Here is a 22,557-nt window from a genome sequence, read left to right on the forward strand (position 1 = left end):
CATACATAGCCATACACAGTCGAGTCGCACGTGCAGGCTCAGCTACACACAGATAACACACACACATACGCATACACACAGCACCCCTGGGGTCACCCACTGACACCCAGCCACTCATGAGAGTGGGCAGGCCACCCACTGACACCCAGCCACTCATGAGAGCTACACATGCACACACAGTCTCTTGGCTGCCTGCAGGGGGGCCTGCTCACGGGATCACGTAGCTCTGGCGGGCATCCTGACGCCGGGTCCTCATCAGGGCCTTGTACTCGCCCACGCGCAGCCGCTTGCCCTCCACGATGCAGGTGCGCTTGGGCCGCGGCTTGTACTTGTAATCAGGATACTTCTCCAGGTGCTGCCGGCTCAGCCGCGCCTGTTCCTCATAGTAGGGCTGCTTCTCCTGGTTGGTCATGGACTTCCAGCGAGATCCTGACCCAACCCCCCAGGGGCAGGCAGTCAGTGCTGTGCTCTGCTGACCACCCCTAGCCCCATGCAGGACCTGAGAAGACCTTGATCCCCAGGTGGGTCCACAGGATAATATATGTGCAAGCACTTAGTAAGGGCCTGGCCCGATACGGGTGCTCCCTTGGATATTGGGCAAATGAATGAAGTTGGCCTATATAGGGATATCCAACTGCCGGCTTAAGACTCAGTACCCACCCATGTTCCTAACAATCCAGCAACTTCCTCGAGCCTCTGGCCTGCCTGATTTGCGTAAACAAAAGAGAGCAGCCACCTCAGACCTTCAACAACCCAGACAGGCTCCCTGCTCAGGACAAAATACCTGATGTCTCAGTTGACAAGAGTCCTGCGCTGACACTGGAGGAGCCTCAGTTTTGAAAACAACTGCCCCCTCGAGCCCCATCTGCCCTGCCCAACATCCCTCTGTGGCCACCAATCAGGACATGTAATTTAAAAAAATCTTTCTAGTGACAGCCCAGGAACACTAGTCTCTCCTGTTTTCTGCCAGAGCAAGGGTCTAGACAAACAGTGGAACAGGTTAGGTTTAGATCAGGAGTACTAAAGAATGTAAACACACACACACACACACACACACCACACACACACTCCTTGAGTTCTTGAGGACATGTGCTACCAAACACTTCAGTGGTATAAGACCCCAGGACCCAGCTGCCCTCACATTCCCAGCAACTCCTGCACCCCTATCGTCAGATTCCACTGGAGTCCAAAGCAGTATGGAATATCACCAAGCAAGCCCTGAATAGACCCAGCTGGCTCCTGCAACCGGGTCATACTGAACCATGGCCCCAGCCACTGGCCCTTACCGAGGATCTTGCTGATGCTGGAGTTATGCATGTCTGGGAAGGCTTGCAGGATCTTCCTCCGCTCATCCTTGGCCCACACCATGAAGGCGTTCATGGGCCTCTTGATGTGGCTACTGTTTCGGGACTCGGGGAAGTGGCGGGAGCCTGGGAGACAGGAGTGAAGTCAGCCAGGCAGCCTGTCTGGGGTCAGGAGAGTGCCCCAGGGCCAGCAGAGAGACGTCCCCTACTTGACCAGCAGGAGGCACTGAGGAGGCTCCCACAGCAGCCAGCCGAGGAGGAGCAAAGCAGGAGCAGATGGGGCAGAAGAAACAGGAAATTATCAGCAGAGGCCCAGCCAGGGAACCAGAGACAGACACACACGAAAATCACAGTGGTATGGCCTCAAGAGAGAGCAGAAACTCAGCAGTCACAAAACTTAGGAAAGCAGACTCAGAGACAGAGCCAACAGACACATAATGGGACAGCAGAGGCACACACACCTGGAAAGGACCCAACAGACCAAGGGAGGGAAGAGATCAGAGGCAGACACAGCCTGCCCTGGCCCTGGCGGAATACAGAGTTGGGCCCTCCTGCCCATCAGCCCCACACCTGAGCCCTCACCATCCATGTCGCAGCTCAGCATGGCTTCCTCCAGTGGGTGCACACAGCCGTCCTCCAGCCGCTCCTTGGCTGGGGATGAGTCCAGGCTGATGAGGTCCTAGGTTGACAGGGGCAACCTGACATCAGCCTCCTCTGCATCACCCCACTCCTCCCCCTGCTCCTCTCTTGGTGGCCTCAGACTGTGTCTTCCACCCCTGGCCACCATCTGTTGCTGCCCCCAGGTTCAGGGGAGTGGGGGACCGTACCTTACGGAAGGGGGTGTTGGGGGAGGCTTCCAAGGCCCCACTGTGGCTGTGCAGCAGCTGCCGAGCGTCCTGGATGGCTTTGGTGACAGCGTCCCCTTCACCAAGGAAGCCTGTGGGAGAGGGCAGAAGAGAGGGAAGAGAAGCGAGGGAAGCTGAGGGCATCAGCCCAGCGTGAGCCCAAACTCCATCAGCTTCCCACCATGCCACTCCCATGAGGCACCTGAGTTAGTGTTCCCTCCTGTTCTTCCACAGGGTGGCTGCATTGCATGTCCTCAAGGATATGCCACTTACACTGGCTAGTTATTGTGCATGTCAATAGACTAGAAATGACCATAGTACCCCCTGGAACTATGTGACTCTGGCCTGAATCCCTGATGCTTGGAATGCCCAGACAGATATGATGAGGAGGAAGAAGGGGATCTTCTGCTAAGAGCAAGTCTAACCCCTTGTTTGATAAAATCTGGAACCCAGGGAGAAGAAGGGACCTGCTCAAGGTCGCATCATGCCACCGGCTCCCCCCTAAGAAGGCTGAGGGACAAGTGCAGGCAGCAGGAGGCTTACCCAGAGGCAGGCTCGGGGGGCTGGACTGCAGGTCCCGCGTGGGGCCTCCATGGCTGGGGGGGCGGGGCGCACAGTTGCTCATCTTCAGGCTTGGGGAGCTGGAGGTGTTGGGCAGCTCGGGGGCCTTGGGCTTGGCTGTGAGGTTCAGGGGCTGGGAGGGCTCCTGAGGGAGACCCAGCAGGTCAGAGGATGACAGACACCAAAGGAGACTCCCACAGCAGGACAGAGAGGAAGTGAGGTGAGCATACCCAGAACACACAAGGAGACAGACAGAAAAGCAGACGCAGAAGGAGCGGGTGAACAAGAACACAGGATGCCAGGGCTCACCAGTCCACACCCCGCAGTTCCCTAACACGGCAGCCGGCCGTCATAAGCTCGAGAGGGAGCCCCAGGCCAGTGGGTAGAGGGCGGTACCTGCAGGGGGTGGTGGGTGGCCATGGCCCCAGGCCTCTTCACCACTGGGGCAGGGGGGCTGTGCAGCAGCTGCAGCGGATACTCCACTATGGAAAAGGCGGCAAGGAGAAAAGTCCTGGATGAGCACAGAACAGCAGACACCCTGCTTGATGAGGTCCCAGCACCACAAGATGGGCAATGGCTCAGCGTTGGACCAGCTTGGTTCCAACCACTGCCCTCCCCAGCCCCAAAGCACTGCTTGGAGGCTCCTATCCCCTCACTCCACACTGCCCCTGTACACTGACTGGCATCTTCACTGGTTCCCGCCCTTCCCAACCCACTCTAAATAGAGTTTCCCAGATTCTAGAGTCCCATCCAATGGCACAATGAGAGAGGGTACAACACCTGTTCATCCAACAGCTACTTTTATTTCGTACCTACTGGGCACAGGGCACAACAGCAGCTGCCTGTTGTGTAGAACGTCTCATATGTATCACCTGACAATAATACATGGTATGTGATATATAACAGGAGCTGAATACATCATCATCCCATTTTACAGAAAAAGAAATGAAAACCTTAGAAGTCAAATGGGGCTGGGTGTGGTGGCTCATGCCTAGCACTTTGGGAGGCTGAAGCAGAAAGATTGCTTGAGGCCAAGAGTTCAAGACCAATCTGGCCAACATAGCAAGACCCCCATCTCTATTATTAAGAATTTAAGCCAGGCGTGGTGGCTCACGCCTGTAATCCCAGCACTTTGGGAGGCCAAGGTGGGTGGATCACAAGGTCAGGAGTTCGAGACCAGCCTGACCAGCATGACCAACATGGTGAAACCCCATCTCTACTAAAAATACAAAAATTAGCCGGGCGTGGTGGCACGTGCCTGTAATCCCAGATATTCAGGAGGCTGAGGCAGGAGAATCGCTTGAACCCAGGAAGCGGAGGTTGCAGTGAGCCGAGATTGCACCACTGCACTCCAGCCTGGGGGACAGAGCGAGACTGTTTCAAAAAAAAAAAGAGAATTTACAATTTTCAAAACTAAAAAAATAAAAATAATAAGAAGAAAAATGGGTTGTCCATGGAGCTATGAAATGGCAGCAGGCAGTCTAGAGAACCCAGGGCCTCTAGACTCCACAGCCTTTCCTTCTCGACATGGCACTCCTGCCTACCCTACCTCACTCCCAGGCCCAGCATCCAGGTGGAGAGATAGGCCGCATGTAGAAATCACGAAGTGCATGGCAGGTGGTGATGAGGGCCACACAGGCAGAGCACCAGCAAACTCTGCTCCAGCTGGGGTAACTAGAGCAGGCTCCCTGTGGGAGCCGAGGTGTGCACTAGTGCCTGCAGGTTGGGCAGGATTTGGGCAGGTGGAGATGGAGTGGTGGGGTGTGTGAGGGTGAGCTGTGGGGAATGAGGCAGGCCATGGGGGCCGGGTTGGCTCCGAGGCCTGTGAAGGCCGAGGTCAGGAGTACAGAGCCCATGCTGTGAGTACAGAGCACCGTGTAAGGCTTGTGAGCGGGGGAGGACCACTGTTTGCAGTCAGCTTTTGCAAGGGACCTTGCTTGCTTAGTTTCTGGAGCAAACAAAGCAGGAGGCAGCCATGCCAGTCCCGGGCTCCCACAGCTTATTTACTGCCTCACCTGCCCAGAAAGCAGTTGGGGGCCCTATCCCCGACCAGATCACTGTCCCCTTGCCTCCACAGCTCTCCTCTACATTCATGGGGAGTTGCAATGGTTTGGAATTGCCCTGTCCTCCACCTTCAACCTTCTCCACTCCCCATTCCCCCAGCTAACTGGAAACTTCCACATTGGGCCTGTCTTAGTCTACTCAGACTGTTGAAACAAAGTGCCATAAACTGGACAGCTTACAGACCTCAGAAATTCATTCCTCAGTTCTGAAGGGGAATTTGCTTCAGAATGAATTATACCTTGAGTCTTACCTATAACTGATTTAGGTGAGATTTATTATTATTTTTGTCTGTTTTGTGACAGGGCCTCACTCTGTCTCTGTATGTCTCGCTCTGTCTCCCAGGAGGGTGTGCAGTGGTACAAACACAGCTCACTAAAGCCTTGTCCTCCTGGGCTCACACACTCCTCCTGCCTCAGCCTCCCAAGTAGCTGGGACCACAGGCACAGGCCACCATGCCAGGCTTTTTTTTTTTTTTTGTAGAGACAGGGTCTCACTTTGTTGCCCAGGCTGGTCTTGAACTCCTGGCCTCAAGCAATCCTCCTGCCTTAGCCTCCCAAAGTGCTGGGATTACAGACATGAGCCACTGTGCCTGGTCTAGGTGAGATTAGATGAGGCTCTGGACTTGAAACTTTTGAACTGATGCTGGAACAAGTTAAGATTTGGGAGCCTATTGGGATGGAATGAATATATTTTGCATAAGAAAATGAACTGGGGAGAGTCTGGGGCAGAATGCTACGGTCTGAATGTTTGTGCCCCCCCCCACAATTCCTATGTTGAAATCTGATTCCCAATGTGATAGAATTAGGAGGTGGGACCTTTGGGAGGTGCCTGGCTCATGAGGGTGGAGCCCTCAGGAATGAGATTAGAGGCCTGAGGGAGCCCGTTTACCCCTTTCACCACCTGAGGACAGAGAAGACGCCATCTGTGAACCAGAAATTCAGCCCTCACCAGACACCAAATATGCTGGCTTTATGATCTTGGAATTCACAGCCCCCAGAACTGTATGTGAGAAATAAACATCTGTTGTTTATGAGCCACCCGGTCCATGGTGTCTTTCTACAGCCCCTGAATGGATGAAGATGGGGCCTGGCTTTCTCAGTCCTTTGTGTTTCCCCTTCACACCACCCTACAGTGCCCGGCACAAACCAGGCAGGAGCAGAGAGCCAGTGGGGCTGAGCAGTCTACCCAAGCCCACAGCCTATAGGCCTCAGGGAATTTCCTCTTCTCTCTCTTTCTCACCTGTGGAACAGGGAGGATGAACTAGCACGGGTTGCCTTCAAAGCTGTCCACACTCCTGGGGTAATTATGGGCAGCATCTCTGCCCTGTCCCCATAACTCTCTGTCACTGCCCTAGTTCAGGTATCATCCCCTGTTGCAAGAATCACCTAGCAGGTCCTTCTTCTGGCCAGTCTCCCCTCCACTCCCTACCCCTCAAAGCCAGAATGACACACTCACTACTCAAATGTTCACATGCACCCCACAGCCTACAAAATAAATCCCAGACTCCATGCTCTGTCCCCAACCGCCCTGTACCGTCAGGTCCCACACCCTTGTCTGACACATGGCCAGTATGCTGAATTTCAGAGATGGGGTAGAAGGACAGAGTGACATGGTGTAGGCAGGGACAAGAGTGTGAAGGTAGGAATCGTGGCTGTTAGAATTTGGGAGATGTTGGCTCACGCCTGTAATCCCAGCACTTTGGGAGGCTGAGGCGGGAGGATCACTTGCAGTCAGGAGACCAGCCTGGGCAACATGGTGAAACTTCGTCTCTACTAAAAATACAAAAATTAGCCAGGTATGGTGGTGTGCACCTGTAATTCCAGCTACTCAGGAGGCTGAGGCAGGAGAATCGCTTGAACATGGGAGGTGGAGGCTGCAGCAGTGAGCTGAGATTACACCACTGCACTCCAGAGCCCAGGTGACAGAACAAGTGAGACTCTGTCTCAAAACACAAACAAACAAAAAAGAATTTGGGAGATTTATAAACTCCAGTTAATATTCCAGATTTTTTTTTTTTTTTTAATGGAGTCTCGCTCTGTCACCTAGGCTGGAGTGCAGTGGCACGATCTCAGCTCACTGCAACGTCCGCCTCCCAGGTTCAAGCGATTCTCCTGCCTCAGTCTTCTGAGTAGCTGGGACTACAGGCATGCACCACCACACCCAGCTAATTTTTGTATTTTTAGTAAAGATGGGGTTTCACCATGTTGGCCAGGCTGGCCTCGAATTCCTGACCTCAAGTGATCCACCCGCCTCGGCCTCCCAAAGTGCTGGGATTACAGGCGTGAGCCACCACACCTGGCAATATTCCAGATATTAATACTCTGGCACAGTAAATGTACTAGAATTGGAGAGACTAGACCTGGATTGTTACATCATTTTACATCTGGAAAGAGCTTTATGGTTTTTCATCTCCCAGTGAAGTTCAGTGAAATTCAGCAAGATTCAGAAAAAGAGGATTATTCTTCTACCAGACAGATCCAAAACTGAGGCCCAGTAAGTCCACATAGCAAATTAATGGATGAGAGTGGCTCCAGGGCGCTTTCCCTGACCTCAGGACAGGCTGGCCGCAGTGGTGGAACCTCCCTTCTCACACTCACCTGGTTTGCAGGGAATGGGCTGAATGGGTAAGGCCAGCTGGGAGTCGGGGGTGACAGGCAGAGGTTGGTGGCTTGGGGGGAAGGCTGGGATCATGACATAAGGCATGTTAACCTGCTGAAGGCAAAGAAACCCTGTGTGAGTCCCCAGGGACCAGAGCTACCCAGCTATGGTCAGCCTACTGAGAATGGACCCATGGACAAGAGGCACAGGGGATAAAGCAGGGACAGTTTTCCAAAGGATCCCTCTGACCCTAGGCCACCTCTGTGGGCCCCTGTCTACCTGCCCTCAGGTCTCAGCTGGGGAGGAAGACATGCCGAGCTTCTCCCTTTAATCAGGGAAGGAAGACAGGTTGGGGGCTAGAACAGAAATAACCCTCTTCGGGTCAGGCCTGAGTGATTCTGCTCTGGCACTTTAACTTGGTGCACATCCCCTGTCCCCAGCACCCTCCAGGCCGGTGTCAACTCCCTCAACTGCCTCCTGTGCCTCTCCGGGTCTCCCTTCCAGTTACCTGGATCTGCTGCTGAAGGAGGTTGATCTTATGCTGCTGCTGAATCAGCTGCTGCTGCTGCTTTGCAATCTGGGAGAGGGAAAGAGTAGGCAGAGGGGGTCACGGACATTAGCCCTGGTGTCCAGAGTCTGCCGAGCCCTAACCACGCCCTGCTTTCTACAGTGGGGCAAACCGCAGAGTGAGGTGGCAGTAGGGAGCAAAGCAGTCAGCCCTCAGAATTGGTTCTCCTTTTGCAGGAAGCTCATCCCTCCCTCCAGGACCAGGAGGCTGGGCAGGAAGCTGCAAGCTGCTCTTCCTGCAGAGTCCCTTTCATACCCTCCCACCCCTAACCCTGTACAAGGGCTCATGAATCAGTCCAGGTAGGAATCCTACAGCCCCTGGCCACAGACCCTGCCCCGCCTGCCCCCAGGCCCCAGCTTGCACTGGTGAGGCCTGCCCCTAAGGCAGCCTTCTCTAGGTCCTGACACACTCCTTTTCCTGGAAAGAAAGCCACACCCACCGAACAGGACCTACCTGCTCCTGCTGCTGCCGGGCAAGCTCCATCTGCTGCTGCTGCTTCTCAAAAAGCATGGCAGCCATGTTCTTCTGCTCCGAGTGGGCTGTCAGGAGCTGGTCCCTCAGGGTGGACAGCTGGTGAATCATGACCAGAAGCTGGAGCTCCTTCTCTGCTAGGCTCTCTTGGGTCCCTGCTCCACAGTGAAACAGCCCCCATTGAGACTTTTTACTTGTTCATCTATACATCCATCCATCTATCCACCCATCCATCAGAAACTTATTGAGCAATTGCTATGTCCCAGGACCATTAGGGGCTGAGCCACAAAGATGATGACACAAGATGCTTGCCTTGAAGGGGGCTCTTCATGTTGCTACCTGGCAACTACTAGCCTAGAAGTTCTCCCCATTAGCCACGAATTCCAGGCCCCCTGAAAACGCTGACAGTGGGACATCTCAGCCCCAGAGCCCCGGGCCTCTTGAACGTCCTCGAGTGCTTAGCGCCACACAGGGTCAGGGTGGACAACCATCCCATAGGAGGGATCCAGTGGGACACACTCAGGCTTTGAAGCAAGACAGGTCTGGGGTCAAATTCCCATTTCAACCCATCCTGCCTGTGAGCTGTTAGGCAAGTTACCAATTTCTCTGCACTTTAGGGTTTTCAAAATCTTGGTAAGTGGGCATAATAATAATCACTTCAGAGGGTTACTGTGAGGGATAAATGAGCTAACAGAGGCCAGGTATGGTGGCTCACACCTGTAATCCCAGCACTTTGGGAGGCCGAGGCAGGTGGATCACTTGAGGTCAGGAGTTCGAGACCAGACTGAACAACATAGTAAAACCCCATCTCTACAAAATGCAAAAATTAGCCGGGCGTGGTGGCGCATGCCTGTAATCCCAACTACTCAGGAGACTGAGGCAGGGGAATCGCTTGAACCTAGGAGGTGAAGTTTGCAGTGAGCCGAAATCGCACCACTACACTCCAGCCTGGGCAACAGAGCAAGCTGTCTCTCAAAAAAAAAAAAAAAAAAAAAAAAAAAAAAAAAAAAAAGAAGTGCTAATATATGCAAAGCTCTTAGTCCAGGATCTGGCACATGGTCCTCAACCAATAAATGTTAGTGCTCCCCTGACCTCCAGTTTAGCTCCTGTCTGATGCAGCAGTTTATTCCTCAGTGCCTGGCCATAGACCTTTTTTTTTAAAAAAACAAAAAACAAAAAACAAAAAAAAACATCGGAATCACTCATGGATCCTTTGAGAAGTATGGAGGCCCAAGCCCCTACCATACCCCGGGGTTCCCATTCAATAGGTGGGGGTGGAGCCTGGGCATCTGTACGGTTTTAAAGTTCCCTCTGTGGGTGTGATCAATGACAATGCAAAAATGATCATTCTGGCTGGGTGCAGTGGGTGGCTCATGCCTGCAATCCCAGCAATTTGAGATGCCAAGGTGGGAGGACTGTTTGGGCCCAGGGGTTCGAGACCAGCCTGGGCAACATAGTAAGACGTCATCTCTACAAAAAAAATATAAAAATTAGCCTGGCTTGGTGGCAGGTGCCTGTGTTCCCAGCTACTCAGAAGGCTGAGATGGGAGGATCACCCAGGAGGTTGAGGCTGCAGTGAGCCAAGATTGTGCCACTGCACTCCAGCCTGGGCGACATAGAGAGACTGTATCTCCAAAAAAAAAAAAAAAAAATCACTTTAATAACTACTTCTCATTCACTTAGTGAGGTCCAACTGACCTAGAATTAATTAGAGTGAAAGGGAACTTTCTGCTCATTTTGCGGTTAGACCCAGGAAGTGGCAATGACATGCCTGAAGTCACAAGGGTGCCTGGTGAGAGCCCAGATTCAGAGTCATGGGATTTGATTCCTACTAGGCCTCTCCTGCATGGGATGAGTGAGACCTAATGCTTGGGGCCTCCAGGCGAGGGATGGTGATGACCCCTAAGGCCAGGCAGGAGCCAGATGGCACAGGATAGGTATGTACCAAGAACTGCCCTACAGAGCCAGGCTGCATGGCCAGACCAGGAGAAGAGAGATGGGGTTCAAACATCTCCCCCACCCCCAACAGGCCTTCACCTTTGACATCTTTGGCTTCCATAGAGTTCCTTCCTAGAAACCTCTCCTTCCAGTCACTGGACAACAGCTTCTCGATGGCTGGCACCACTGGAAGACAGCAAAGGGGTGACGAATAACCGTCTTAACACCTCCCTGCCTCAGGCCTCTGCTTCTAACTAGGGCAGACATCCTACCTTCTTTCAAATTTCGGTTGAAGTCCAGCTTCTCCTGGCTTCCCGAGGCAGCCTCCGACGCTCCTGGTCTCTTGGGTTCTGGGGACCCATTACCCTCTGGAGAGCTACAGTCCTGCAAGACATACTGAATTGTCACCATAACCCCCAAGAGAAGGGGACAGGCTGCAGGGAGGGCTGAGCACCCCAAAGATGTGTACCCTGAGGGATCCCAGCCCTATCCAAGTCCTACTTCTCCACTCAGTAGGCCCCTTTGGCCTCCACCTGCCCAAGCTTTGTTTAGGAAAAGAACAGAAGATTTCAAAACAAAAGACCTCGGTTTCAGTCCAGGCTCAGTGACTCACACGATGCTTGATCCCACACAAGTCCCTGAAATGCTCTAAACCTGACTTCCCTCTTTTGAAAATGGAAATATTAATACCTCCTCTGTCACAGGATTGTTGCTGGGATCAAGGGAGTTAATGCATGTGAATGAGGTTTGCCATTACAATCAGGGGCCAAAAGTCAGCTATTAGTTATCACTCCCTTGAACACACCCACTACACCAGCTGGGCTGCATAGGGGAGCAGGTAGGGGCTGGCAAAAGTTACTCACTCCCCACTGCCTGCCTCACTCCTCTTCTCATCAAAGTCCTCCCCATCCTTTAAGGCCTAGCTTGAGGCTCTACTTCTCCAGGAAGCCTTCCTTGATCACCAGTGCCCCCACCCCCCACCTCCCTCCTCCAGGCTGGATTCTTTCTTAGAGCCCATAACTCTCCTCATTTTCACTTATTTGGATTTTAATTATATATTACCTTTTTACATCTCCTATGTGAAATCAGAATTTTTAGGAGCTGCAAGAATCCTTATGAATCATGTAGCTCAATTCTCTTGTTTTAAGGGTGAAGAACCATATCATCTTTAACAGTGACCTAATTCTTGCTTGGGTAATCAGGTTGATTTTCCCAAATCATCTGAAAAATCTGGTAGATTACTTTTAAGCCAAACTTTAGCATTTGTGTCCCATCTCCCCATCTAGTCCTCAGAAGCAAGGACTGGGTCACACATAGGTGAACAGTCACTATCAAGCGAGTGAGTACAGGTGTGAGTCCAAGTCCTGCTCTGAAAGGTGACCTCGCTTCCAGCCTCAGACTGAACTTGGCAGTGCCTCCCTGCTTCCCTACATGGCGTCTTACCCCTAGGATCACCATTTCTGCCTGTATCTGCTGCCACCTAGGGGAGTGGGCCTGCCCAGCCGAGCAGAGAGCCCAGGTACAGTGCATGGGTGTGAGGATGGAGGCAGGGCGGGGACACTGACCCAGGAGCCCCTGAAATTCCCCTGGGCTGGAGCTTGGGGGGGGTCAGCACTATCCTGGGAGGCCCGGGCTGGGTCTCCAGGCTGAGGTTCAGCGGCAGTGGCTGAGCCCTGGGGGGCCTCGTGGCAAGGCTCTTTCTTCTCCTCTGACTTGATGGTGCAGTTCACCATGGTGCCAACGCCATCCAGGGCCAGCTGGGCAGAGATGGGGCTCCTCATGGACATCCTGGGGGAGGGACAGAGTGAGCTGAGGTGAGTCCCCAGTCGTAAACTTCTACCCAGAGGCAGTGACCCTACCGTTTGCTCCCCTGACCCCACCCAAGCATCTCCTGGTGCCTGTCACATGGGCACACTCACAGAAAGGGCAAGCTTACTTGTGAACCCACAGAAAAATCAGCAAAGGCTCTTGTATCCCTCATGCTTTTTTGTTTTGTTTTTTGCTTTTTAAACAAAAAGTTCTAGAGAAGAGTGGGCCCACCCTTGCGCAGGAGCTGCCTGTGTAATGCTTGGGACTAGAGGACTAGTGGACTGACGGCCCAACTAACGAGGCCAGATACTGACTGGCTATTTCTGAGCCCAACAGAGTTGGAGAGCGAGAGCGAGAGCAAGAGTGACAGAGAGAGCGAGTGAGAGAGAGAGAGAGAGAGAGCGTGTGTGTGTGTGTGCGCGCGCATGCATCTGTCTGTGCATGTTTGTATGTATACAAATGCATTTTTTTTTTTGAGACAGAGTCTCACTCTGTCACCCAGGCTGGAGTGTAGGGGCATGATCTCGGCCCACTGCAACCTCTGCCTCCCAGGTTCAAGTGATTCTCCTGCCTCAGCCTCCCGAGTAGCTGGAATTACAGGCATATGCCACCACCCTCAACTAATATTTGTATTTTTAGTAGATATGGGGTTTTGACATGTTGGCCAAGCTGGTCTCCAACTTCTGACCTCAGGTGATCTGCCCGCCTCAGCCTCCCAAAGTGCTGGAATTACAGGCGTAAGCCAACACGCCCAGCCTACAAATGCATTTTTCTGATTAGTTACCAACACTTAAAAGTCAAGAGATAACACATAAAAATCTAGATTTGAACTTCTAGCTCAATTGTTGTTGTGGCAAAAATTGGCTGGAATTGAGTAATGGTTATTTCTTATGGACAGGCCAGCCTACCTTAGCCTCTACACTCCTACTACTCCTCAAAAACGAAACCAAGTATTAACTATGTAAGACATATATTCTATATATAAGACATATAGTCTTCTTCTTACAGTGGAGATAAGGTAAAAGTAAATGATTTCTTACTTCATGCATCTATCAAATGGGGGGAAATAGCCAGGTATGGTGGTTCATGCCTGTAATCCCAGTTACTCAAGAGGCTGAGGAAGGCACATCACTTGAGGTCAGGTGTTTGAGGCCAGTCTGGACAACCTAGTGAGACTCCCATCTCCTTAAAAAAAAAAAAAAAAAAAAAAAAAAAGGGGCAGTGGTGGGGGGAATAACAGACTGAGATGACTGGCTTTACGAAAAATATTTTCCGATATCTAGCTAGAATCTCTCATTTAGAGTCTGGCCACCATAGGCATTTGAGTTTGCAGTTCCTAGTTTAAGCAGCTGGTATACCTGGCAGACCCTCTTGAGACTCTGCACCTGCTGTTCCTTTCCTGTCACATCACTGCCTGGGACATCTGAAGAGCTGAGCAATCACAGCATCTCAGAGAGTGGTTTCCAGGGGTCATGCCAGGCTTGGGTGGAGCAGCAGATGCCTATCCTCCAAAGTCACAGAGATGCGCTCTGGATTCTAGTGGGAACACAGCAGGTTCCAGCTATGCATGGGTCCTGCCTCAGCTACTGACTAGCCCAGTGACCTAGGGCAAGTTGCTTAGCTGCTCTGTACTTCAAGTTTCCTCACCTGTAAAATGAGCATGGTAAGAGTCCCTATCCTATAGGACAGCCGTGAGGACTAGGAGTTGATATTTATATGGTACTTAGAACAGTTTGTGGCACCAGTAAGCACCGATCTGGTGTTTTGTTGTTTTCTTGTTTATTACATTTCCAAATACCATCACATGATCTGGCGTTTGTTAAACCACTACTAGTTGGAATGCAGTATAAGGACCAGCAGCTTCAGCATGCCTTGGGGGCTTGTTTGAGAGGCAAAGTCATAAGTCCCGCCCACAAATCAGAATCTCTGGGAGTTAGGCCAGGGATCAGGTTTAACAAGACCTCCAGGTGATTTTGATATGCACTAGTTAGAAAAGCACTGTTAAATAAATTTTTTGATTTTTTTTTTTTTGCATGGGGATTAGATGTTTAGGGGAAGTATGTAAGGCTAAAATCAGATATAGTAAAAATATCCCTACAGTAAAAAATTCCTTAAACATCCCAGGTGCAGTATGGTATTTAAATACTGCATCAGCTCTGTATGGATGCATTTGGATAGATCGCATCAACTCTGTAAAATGTTTGTTATGTATTATGAAACATGCATTGTATATAATAGAGTACACGCAGAGTATTTTAAATAAGCATTATAATTGAATAAAATATATACAATCAGCCCTCTGTATTTGTAGGTTCCACATCCATGGATTCAACCAACCTCAGATCAAAAATATTTTAAAAAGAAATTTCATCTGTACTGAACATGTAGACTTGTCATTATTCCCTAGACAATATAGTACAAAAACTATTTACATATGATTTACATTATATTAGGTATTATAAGTAATCTAGAGGCACAGGGGCTCATGCCTGTAATCTCAACACTTTGAGAGGCTGAGGCTGGAGGATTCACTTGAGGCCAGCAGTTTGAAGCTGCCAAGATTAAGCCACTGCACTCCAGTCAAGGTGACAGAGCAAGGCCCTATCTCAAAAATGATAACAACTGGCCAGACGCAGTGGCTCACGCCTGTAATTCCAGCACTTTGGGAGGCCAAGGTGGGTGGAGCACCTGAAGTTGGGAGTTCGAGACCAGCCTGACCAACATGGAGAAACCCTATCTCTACTAAAAATACAAAATTAGCCGGGCGTGGTGGTGCACGCCTGTAGTCCCAGCTACTTAGGAGGCTGAGGCAGGAGAATCTCTTGAACCCGGGAGGTGCATGTTGTGGTGAGCCGAGATGGTGCCATTGCACTCCAGCCTGGGCAACAAGAGCAAAACTCCGTCTCAAAAAAATAATGATAATGATAATAATAATAACAATAAATAAAAAACAAGGTATACGGGAGGATGTGCATAGGTTATATGCAAATACTACGCCATTCTGTATCAGGGACTTGAACATCAGCACATTTTGATATCTTTGGAGGTCCTGGAACCAACTGTCTCAGATACAGCGGGATGACTATATACAGTCCTACATCAATTAATAGCATAAACATGTTCTGAGAAATGCATCACCAGGCAATTTCTTTGTTATTCAAACCTCACAGAGTATATTTACACAAACCTAGATGGTACAGCCTACTACACACCAGGCTGTATGGTATATAGCCTATTGCTCCTAGGCTACAAACCTGTACAGTGTGTTATTGTACTGAATACTGTAGGCAATTGTAATGCAATGGTTAAGTATTTGTGTATCCAAACATCCAAATATAGAAAAGCTACAGCAAAAATACAGTAGTAGAATCTTGCAGGACCACCATCCTATATGTGTTCGGTAGTTGACGGAGATGTTGGTAGGCAAGCAGTGCATGAGTGCATGTGTATTTTATTTGATTCCACCTTGCTGATCAGACCAGACTCTCCTGCTCACCCACTTTCAAAGTGTAGGGTTCCCCAGAGGCTGGGTCCCAAGACAGGGCACTGCAGAGAGGGGCCTCCCTGACCATAAGAACAAAGGCCCCATCCCACCTAGATGCAGAGAAGAGACCCCAGCCCAGCTCGCCCTGGGGTCCCCTCCTACAGCCCAGGGGCTTGGAAAGCGTCCAGGAAGCAGGCGGCTCAGCCCATCCGGGCACTGGGAGGGGCTCAGAGCCAGGCCGAGAGCAGGGGGGCGAGAAGTGGGAGTGGGCGCAGTTGGGGAGGGGGTTTTATCCTGAAGCCGAAGGCAGCAATTACATAACAAACAAACCCTGGGCTCAAGCTGTGAATTAATCAAACCGCTGAAAATAAAACCTTCCTCTCAGGAACTTCAGACAAAAGAAATGAAAACAACCAGGCTGGCTGGAAAATAAAAGGCAGCGGCACTGAATGGGGGACAAAAGGAAGCCAGACAATAGGGTGTTGGACAAAAGCAATAAAGCCAAAGGAAGTGTGACAGGCGCACAATGCGGGCCTGTGGGCCTCTGATCCGTCGGCTCTGCGCCACCTCACTCACACCCACTGCGGGCGCAGGCCGGCCACTGGGTCCCTCCTCACTCCGGACTTGGGTCCTAAGGGTCTCTCCTTCATTCTGTTCCAACTTCAGGGGCTTCCAGCTCCCACCTCAAAGCCTTCCTGCTGCAGCCCAGAAATCCCAGCAGCAGCCACAGCCTCCAGGAGCATGGTCAGATGAACAGGACACAAAAGTCCGAGGTCTCCCCAGTTGGAGATGAACAACCATCCATCCCTGGAGCGGACGGTGGAGGCAGAGGAGGCCAACATCTGTCCTAATTAACCCTAGGACTGCACGGCCCAAGATTGCAGCCACTTGCCCCATGTAGCTACTAAGCACTTATAATGCGGCCAGTCCCAACAGAAATGTGCTGTGAGCAGCACACCCACCCCAGGTTTTGAAGGCTTAGTACACAGAATAGAATGTAAAACAGCTCATTAATAATGGTTACTGATTACAAGTTGAAATTCTTTTTGGATAAGTTGGTTAGATAAAATACATCATTAAAATTCATTTCACCTATTTCTTTTTATACTTTTTAATATAGCTACTAGCAAATATTACACATGTAGTTCCCATTATATTTCTGTTGAACAGCACTGCACTAGGACACCTCCTCCCTTTGAGCTTCTAGACACACTTAGCCTCCACGGTCCCTCCAGCCAGGCACCATGGATCACCCTTATATTAGGGAGCCTGTCTCCTGGGCCTCTCAGTGGCCTACCCTGCCCTCCAGCACAAAGACAATGGCTCCTGGTGACCAGCCAAGCCAGCTTAGAGGTGTCAGTCTGTTCACTAGGGCTTGGTGCCCGACCAGATAACCCTGCCCAGACAAGGGCCCTTCCATCCTCACAGGTGTCTGGCTCAACGGCAGGTGCTAGGCACTGGCCCTTAGTTGGTATCCTCTGGGCCCACTTGTCCATGAAAAGGCAACAGCCCAGGCACAATGCCACCCCGCCCCCACTGGAGAGCACCTCTGGGTCTCACCTTTGCGGGAGAGGGTCCCTGGGTACCTCTTTTACCTCCCTCTCCCCCTCCCCAAGCACAGGCCTGCTTGAGAAGAGCAGCTCCTTTCCCTGCCCTGTCTGGTCTTGAGGGAACCAAGCCCCAGCCTGCCATGGCCCAGAGAGACGCAGGTGTCTCTGTGAAGAGCATCAGTGCCAGGCTCCAGACCCTAACCATCCCAGAGAGGGGAGCGACGGTCCCATGATCAACTAGATAAGGGAGGAAAGGCAGCGAGATGGAAAGAGAGGGGTCATTGTGTGGTCACTGCTCTGTCACTCTGCAGCTGGGGGTCCGCAGTTTGCTTCACCCCTGCAAGCAAGGGTGTCTATAAAACAAGGGTCCTGGAGGGAGTCAGGGGACAACTTGGAAGACCCACAGGGTTTGAATCCAACAACCTGGGTTTAAATTCCTGCCCTGCCACAGGCTGACCTGTATGAACCTAGTCAAATTAATTAACCTCCCTTAGCCTGTCTCCTCATCCATACAATGGGTACAATAACCCATGTCTCACTGGTCTCCATGAAGATCAAATAATACAGAGTGAATATCTATTCTATAAGTTGTGTGCAGTCCAGGATGCTCTGAGAGTCAAGTGGTTGAGAGAAAAGCCTCTAGGGTCAGATAGCCTTGGGTACATTTGAATCCCAACTCTGACCAATCAATGCTGTGCAACCTTGGGCAAGTAACTTAACTTCTCTGAGCCCATTTCCTCTTCAGTAAAATGGGAATAAGAAACTCAACATCAAGAGATGAGTCTCCTGTTAACAACACCAGACCCTATCAGAGTGCCTATTTTACATTCTCATGGCACTTTGAACTTGACCTTAAAAGTATTTATCACAATTGGTAATGATACCTTTACATGCTTAATTTATTTCGGAGTCGCCAGGAGTGATGGCTCACGGCTGTAATCCCAGCACTTTGGGAAGCCAAGGTGGGCAGATCGCCTGAGGTCAGGAGTTTGAGACCAGCTTGATCAACATGGTGAAACCCTGACTCCAGTAAAAACACAAAATTAGTCAGGTGTGTAATCCCAGCTACTTGGGAGGCTGAGGCAGGAGAATCGCTTGAACCTGGGAAGTGGAAGTTGCACTCAGTTGAGATCACACCTCTGCACTCCAGCCTGGGCAACAACAGCGAAAACTCCTTCTCAAAAAAAAAAAAAAAAAATTTATTTTGGAGTCACCCAGTAGCCAAAAATATACCTGTTTCTGATCATCATTGTAGCTCCAGAGCCTAGCACAGTGCCTGAAACACAGTAAGTGCTCAATAAATATTCTTAGAATGACAAGAGAGTGACAGAGTTCAGCAGCACAGCACAGAGCAGGTCTGGATGCTTAAAAGGTGATGGATACTGTTAGGACTATTAGACAGCTCCTGCTCTCTCAGGCTTTTCTCCCACACCCAGTTATCCTCTGCTGCCTCTTCCTTGGGTCTAAGTTCTTCCTATGAGTTACCTAAATACTCCCAGCAGCAAAGCGAGTCCATTTCCTTTTCTTTTTACCTTGGGTCAGATAAGAAACACTTTCCATACTTTTTAGATTTAAAGACCCCATTGGAGTCCTCCCTTAAGTCTCCCTTTAGACTTTCCAGAAACTAAAATAATCCCTCAAGTTCCTTTACTCCTTTGTTACACAGCATGCTCCTTGCTTCAGTGATTTTCCATGTGGCTCCGCAGGAGGTTTTAAGGTCAGTAACCTCAAACTCCGCTGACCCAAAATGCCCAGAAGCCAAAGAACGCTGCGTCCACAGGATACAGGAGTTACTGGGCTCCCTCAGTTTCCACCCTAGTCTGATGCCTTGGTACTGGTCACAGGCCACAAGTCCACAGGGTAGCCCGTCAGCCCCTCGCTCGGATGGAAGTGCTCCTGCGTGCCTGGTTTCCTCTCTTGCCGAACCTCAACACATTTTATAAACAGAGAAACTGAGGTCAGGAGATGTTGAGTTCACACAGCTTTTGGGGCAGCACTGCTTCAAGACTATATAGAATGGCCGGACGCGGTGGCTCATACCTGTAATCCCAGCACTTTGGGAGGCCGAGGCGGGTGGATCACCTGAGGTCAGGGGTTCAAGACCAGTCTGGCCAACATGGTAAAACCCCATCTCCACTAAAAATACAAAAATTAGCCAGGCATGGTGGTGCATACCTGTAATCCCAGCTACTCAGGAGGCTGAGGCAGGAGAATTGCTCAAACCTAGGAGGCAGAGGTTGCAGTGAGCCGAGATTGCACTGCTGCACTCCAGCCTGGGTGACTAAGGGAGACTCTGTCTCAAAAAAAAGAAAAAAAAAGATTATATAATATAGAGTCAGAGGCCTTCAGCCAGCTGGGGCACTAAGCAGCATCTCTGCTCTGCCCTCCCTTCCTTCTCAGGAACCCACCTCACAATCCCTCTTCCGTTCTTCTTCCTCCGTGGTCTTATCTCACCCAAGTGAGCATCCTTAAGAAGTGAAGACCTCTGAGGCGAGGGCTCCAGCCATCTTCACCCTTGACATGCAGAGCCTTGAGTCTCAGCTGGTGCCTACCAGGCCCTGAGGCCCCCAAATCCAGCACCTGGGACAAGGTATAGAGAGGCAACCGCCTCCACGGAGGGACAGTGGCTCAAAGCATGGCCCTTATATGACAAAGCCCGCTGCAGGTGCCGATCCTCTTCCTTTCTCCTCCCCACAACCAGCCCTGTCACAGCCCCTCTGAACCCCACCAACCCACAGGCGCACACAAACCTAGCCCCTTTCTGCCCAAAACAAATCACCAGCCACTTCCTCTTCTAACCAGTCAACAACCGACCCTGTTGGATTGGAATCAAAGGACTTTTTACTGTCAGTCCTTCCTCCCTCCACAACGACAGCCTTCCCCCACTACAAAAAATATCTAGATGAAGATAGAGATAGAGATAAATTCCAGTCATCGTAGCATGACAGGTGACTCAGACCCTGGGGTACAGGAAGCCTGAACAGACAGGCAGACCCTCTGAGAGGGCCAATGGCTACACTTCCCTGCTGGGCACACACTAATCCCCCTCCACTGCTGCTTCCCACTCCCAAGCTTGCTCTGAGTGGGTGGTGCCAAGGGGCATCACCAGGGAAAGAGATCCATGCAGCAGGGGTGGGGCAGGGCTTGAGTCCCAGGGGAATGCCACTTCCTCTGAAAGCCCCCAGAGAGCTGAGAACCTCAGGCTGCCCTAAACAATAGGCCAAGGCGTGGGTGCCCAGAACAGTGCCCCGGTGCCACATCCTGCCATTCTTCTCACAGACCACACCCTGCCACCCTTCCTGGCTACACCCGATCCTATCTCTAATGTTTACTCAGAGCTGGGAGCTGGACTGGCTGCAGGCTTGGGACAAAGCTTTCCTGAGAGTCCCTCTCACCCTTTCCAGCCTCTGTGAGCCCTGGGGGGTATCAGATCCACGGCACGGCTGGTCTGGTCTAGCCCAGCTCAGGGGGGCCACAGCCAACACTCCCTCGGCTGTTTCCAGGCTGGCCAGGGTGGCATTCACCTGGTAGAGCGGCCAACATCAGACAGAGGCTGGGTCAACTCCCAAGCATGGGAGAAGAAGCACTTCCCCACAGCACCTCAGGTACAGAATCACAGTCCAGCCTAAACTTCTGTGGCTGCCAGGACTCAGCTGACCCTGGCCCAAGGGCACAAAGGAAAACAGTGGCCAGGGAGAGACTGTAGCTGTGATGTTCCCACCTGGTCCTCAGGCCTCAGAGGCACCTGAGTCTTCTCCCAACCCAGTGAGTGGGTCGAGAAAGAGACAGATGGGACTGCTTGAAAGCGCCATTGAGGCTCCCAGTGTGATGTGTGCCTCCAGAAGGCCCCAAACCGAAAACAGGTCAACAGTGTCTCCAGGAGGTCCTTCTCTGGCAGCCTTCCTGCCTCTAGGACCCAAGCCTGTCTCCAGGTTCTCCTGCACCCCAGCAGTGCTAGAAGGCAGGGGTAGGCCTCATCCTTGTCTCCCAATGGCAAGGCCAAGCCTGTGTCCTGGACAGGTGAGCACATCTGGCTTCCTGCAGGGACAGTGCCCAGCCTAGGGCCGGAAGATGCAGAAATGGTGCAGCTGAGGCTGACTGGCCATGTCAAAGGCCCCTTGGGGGATAGCCCTGAATATTGACCAAAGGAAAAGGAGGCAAAAAGCAAGCATGCAGTGGTACAGCACTTACTTGGCTGCAAGCACTAAGTGAAAGGCTCTTCATTCACATCCCTGCTTGATCCTCACAAGAACACTACAAAGACTAAGGCTCAGGGGGCCAGAACGTCCTACTGAGGGCCCAGCAGAAGTAGCATTTGAACTCAGGCCTCACTGATGTCTAAATCCACATCCTTTCATTCATCAGCTGATGCCCTGGCCACTCTCCTCAGTGCAAAATAACAGGGTCTGGTCCAGCAGAGATAGAATGGCCACTGTCTTCACCTCTTATAGGATTGCAGTTGTTTCTGACTTGAGTCACAGCCAAGGAAAACTTAGTCAAAAGAAACCCAAGCAGCTCTGGCAACTTGGGGCAAAGAGTTCAACTCTCAAAACCCCCATTTCTTCATGTGTAAAATAGAAATTCCAAGAACTATTTTGTGAGTAAGAGATAAGGTATAATTACAGAATCTTGTACAGAATATATGTTCGGGGAAGGAGGTAAGGAGAAAGAGCCCTAAAGCAGGAAGGAGTCCCTCTCCCTCCCTACCCCCAGGGCAAGGGGGAGAAGGACTCGCACACTATTCTCCTCCCCAGCCAGCCCAGCTCTTCTGGAGGCAGGTGGGTGGGTGTGATGACCCAGCATTGCTGGGAGGCATCCTGGTGTGGCTAATGGAAAAAGGATTTTGTCACATGGACCTGTGTCTGAAGACTGGCTCTATTATATACCACTAGATGTGTGGCCATGGGGAAGTTTCAGTTTCTCTATCTCTAAAATGGAAAAAATAATACCTACCCCATAGAGATAGAGAAGACTGAATATGATAGTGTTTATGAAAATTAAAAAAATGTTTGCTCCCTGACCCACCGCCACCCCCTTCCCCCACATGGTCAAACAAGCAGAAGACACGCACCTGCAGAACACCAGGGCCCGCCACCCTCTTCCTCCTCCATCTGCTCCATGTAGGTCTCCCTCCCTAGCCTAGGTTATCAGTTTTCTGAATGCCCTGTTGATGTCCCCAACCACCCTGGAAGCCCCAGCAGGTGCCCCACAGTGCAAACAGGCGGAAAGGCTACAAATCTGCCAAGGAAGCCCCACATTCGCAGCGCCACCGCTTATCTGGCCAAGCCACGGTGCCTTCCCTTCCCCGGCTGATGACACAAAAGCTCTGCAGAACTCATGAGCTCCCTCATTTCCTCTGGAGCCC

General features: G+C 51.2%; 1 protein-coding gene across 2 annotated transcripts in view; it reads right to left on the bottom strand.

The window, feature by feature from the left end:
- SOX13 (SRY-box transcription factor 13) overlaps window positions 1–22,557 on the bottom strand; it is a 58,437-nt gene that overhangs the window by 6,103 nt on the left and 29,777 nt on the right. Inside the window, exons 2-13 of one of the 2 annotated variants that reach the window (XM_009239030.4) lie at window positions 11,915–12,137; window positions 10,622–10,733; window positions 10,449–10,535; window positions 8,394–8,566; window positions 7,881–7,949; window positions 7,372–7,483; window positions 3,107–3,192; window positions 2,693–2,855; window positions 2,132–2,241; window positions 1,887–1,983; window positions 1,287–1,430; window positions 213–429 (exon numbers count right to left, since the gene is read on the bottom strand). In XM_009239030.4, coding sequence (XP_009237305.1) covers window positions 213–429; window positions 1,287–1,430; window positions 1,887–1,983; window positions 2,132–2,241; window positions 2,693–2,855; window positions 3,107–3,192; window positions 7,372–7,483; window positions 7,881–7,949; window positions 8,394–8,566; window positions 10,449–10,535; window positions 10,622–10,733; window positions 11,915–12,136 — 1,592 coding nt within the window. In that variant the 5' untranslated portion in view covers window position 12,137. Of the gene's footprint in view, window positions 1–212; window positions 430–1,286; window positions 1,431–1,886; window positions 1,984–2,131; window positions 2,242–2,692; window positions 2,856–3,106; window positions 3,193–7,371; window positions 7,487–7,880; window positions 7,950–8,393; window positions 8,567–10,448; window positions 10,536–10,621; window positions 10,734–11,914; window positions 12,138–22,557 lie in introns of both variants that reach the window. The other variant, XM_009239022.4, reaches the window with a different exon arrangement.

Source organism: Pongo abelii, chromosome 1, assembly GCF_028885655.2.
Source record: "Pongo abelii isolate AG06213 chromosome 1, NHGRI_mPonAbe1-v2.0_pri, whole genome shotgun sequence".
Taxonomy (NCBI): domain Eukaryota; kingdom Metazoa; phylum Chordata; class Mammalia; order Primates; family Hominidae; genus Pongo; species Pongo abelii.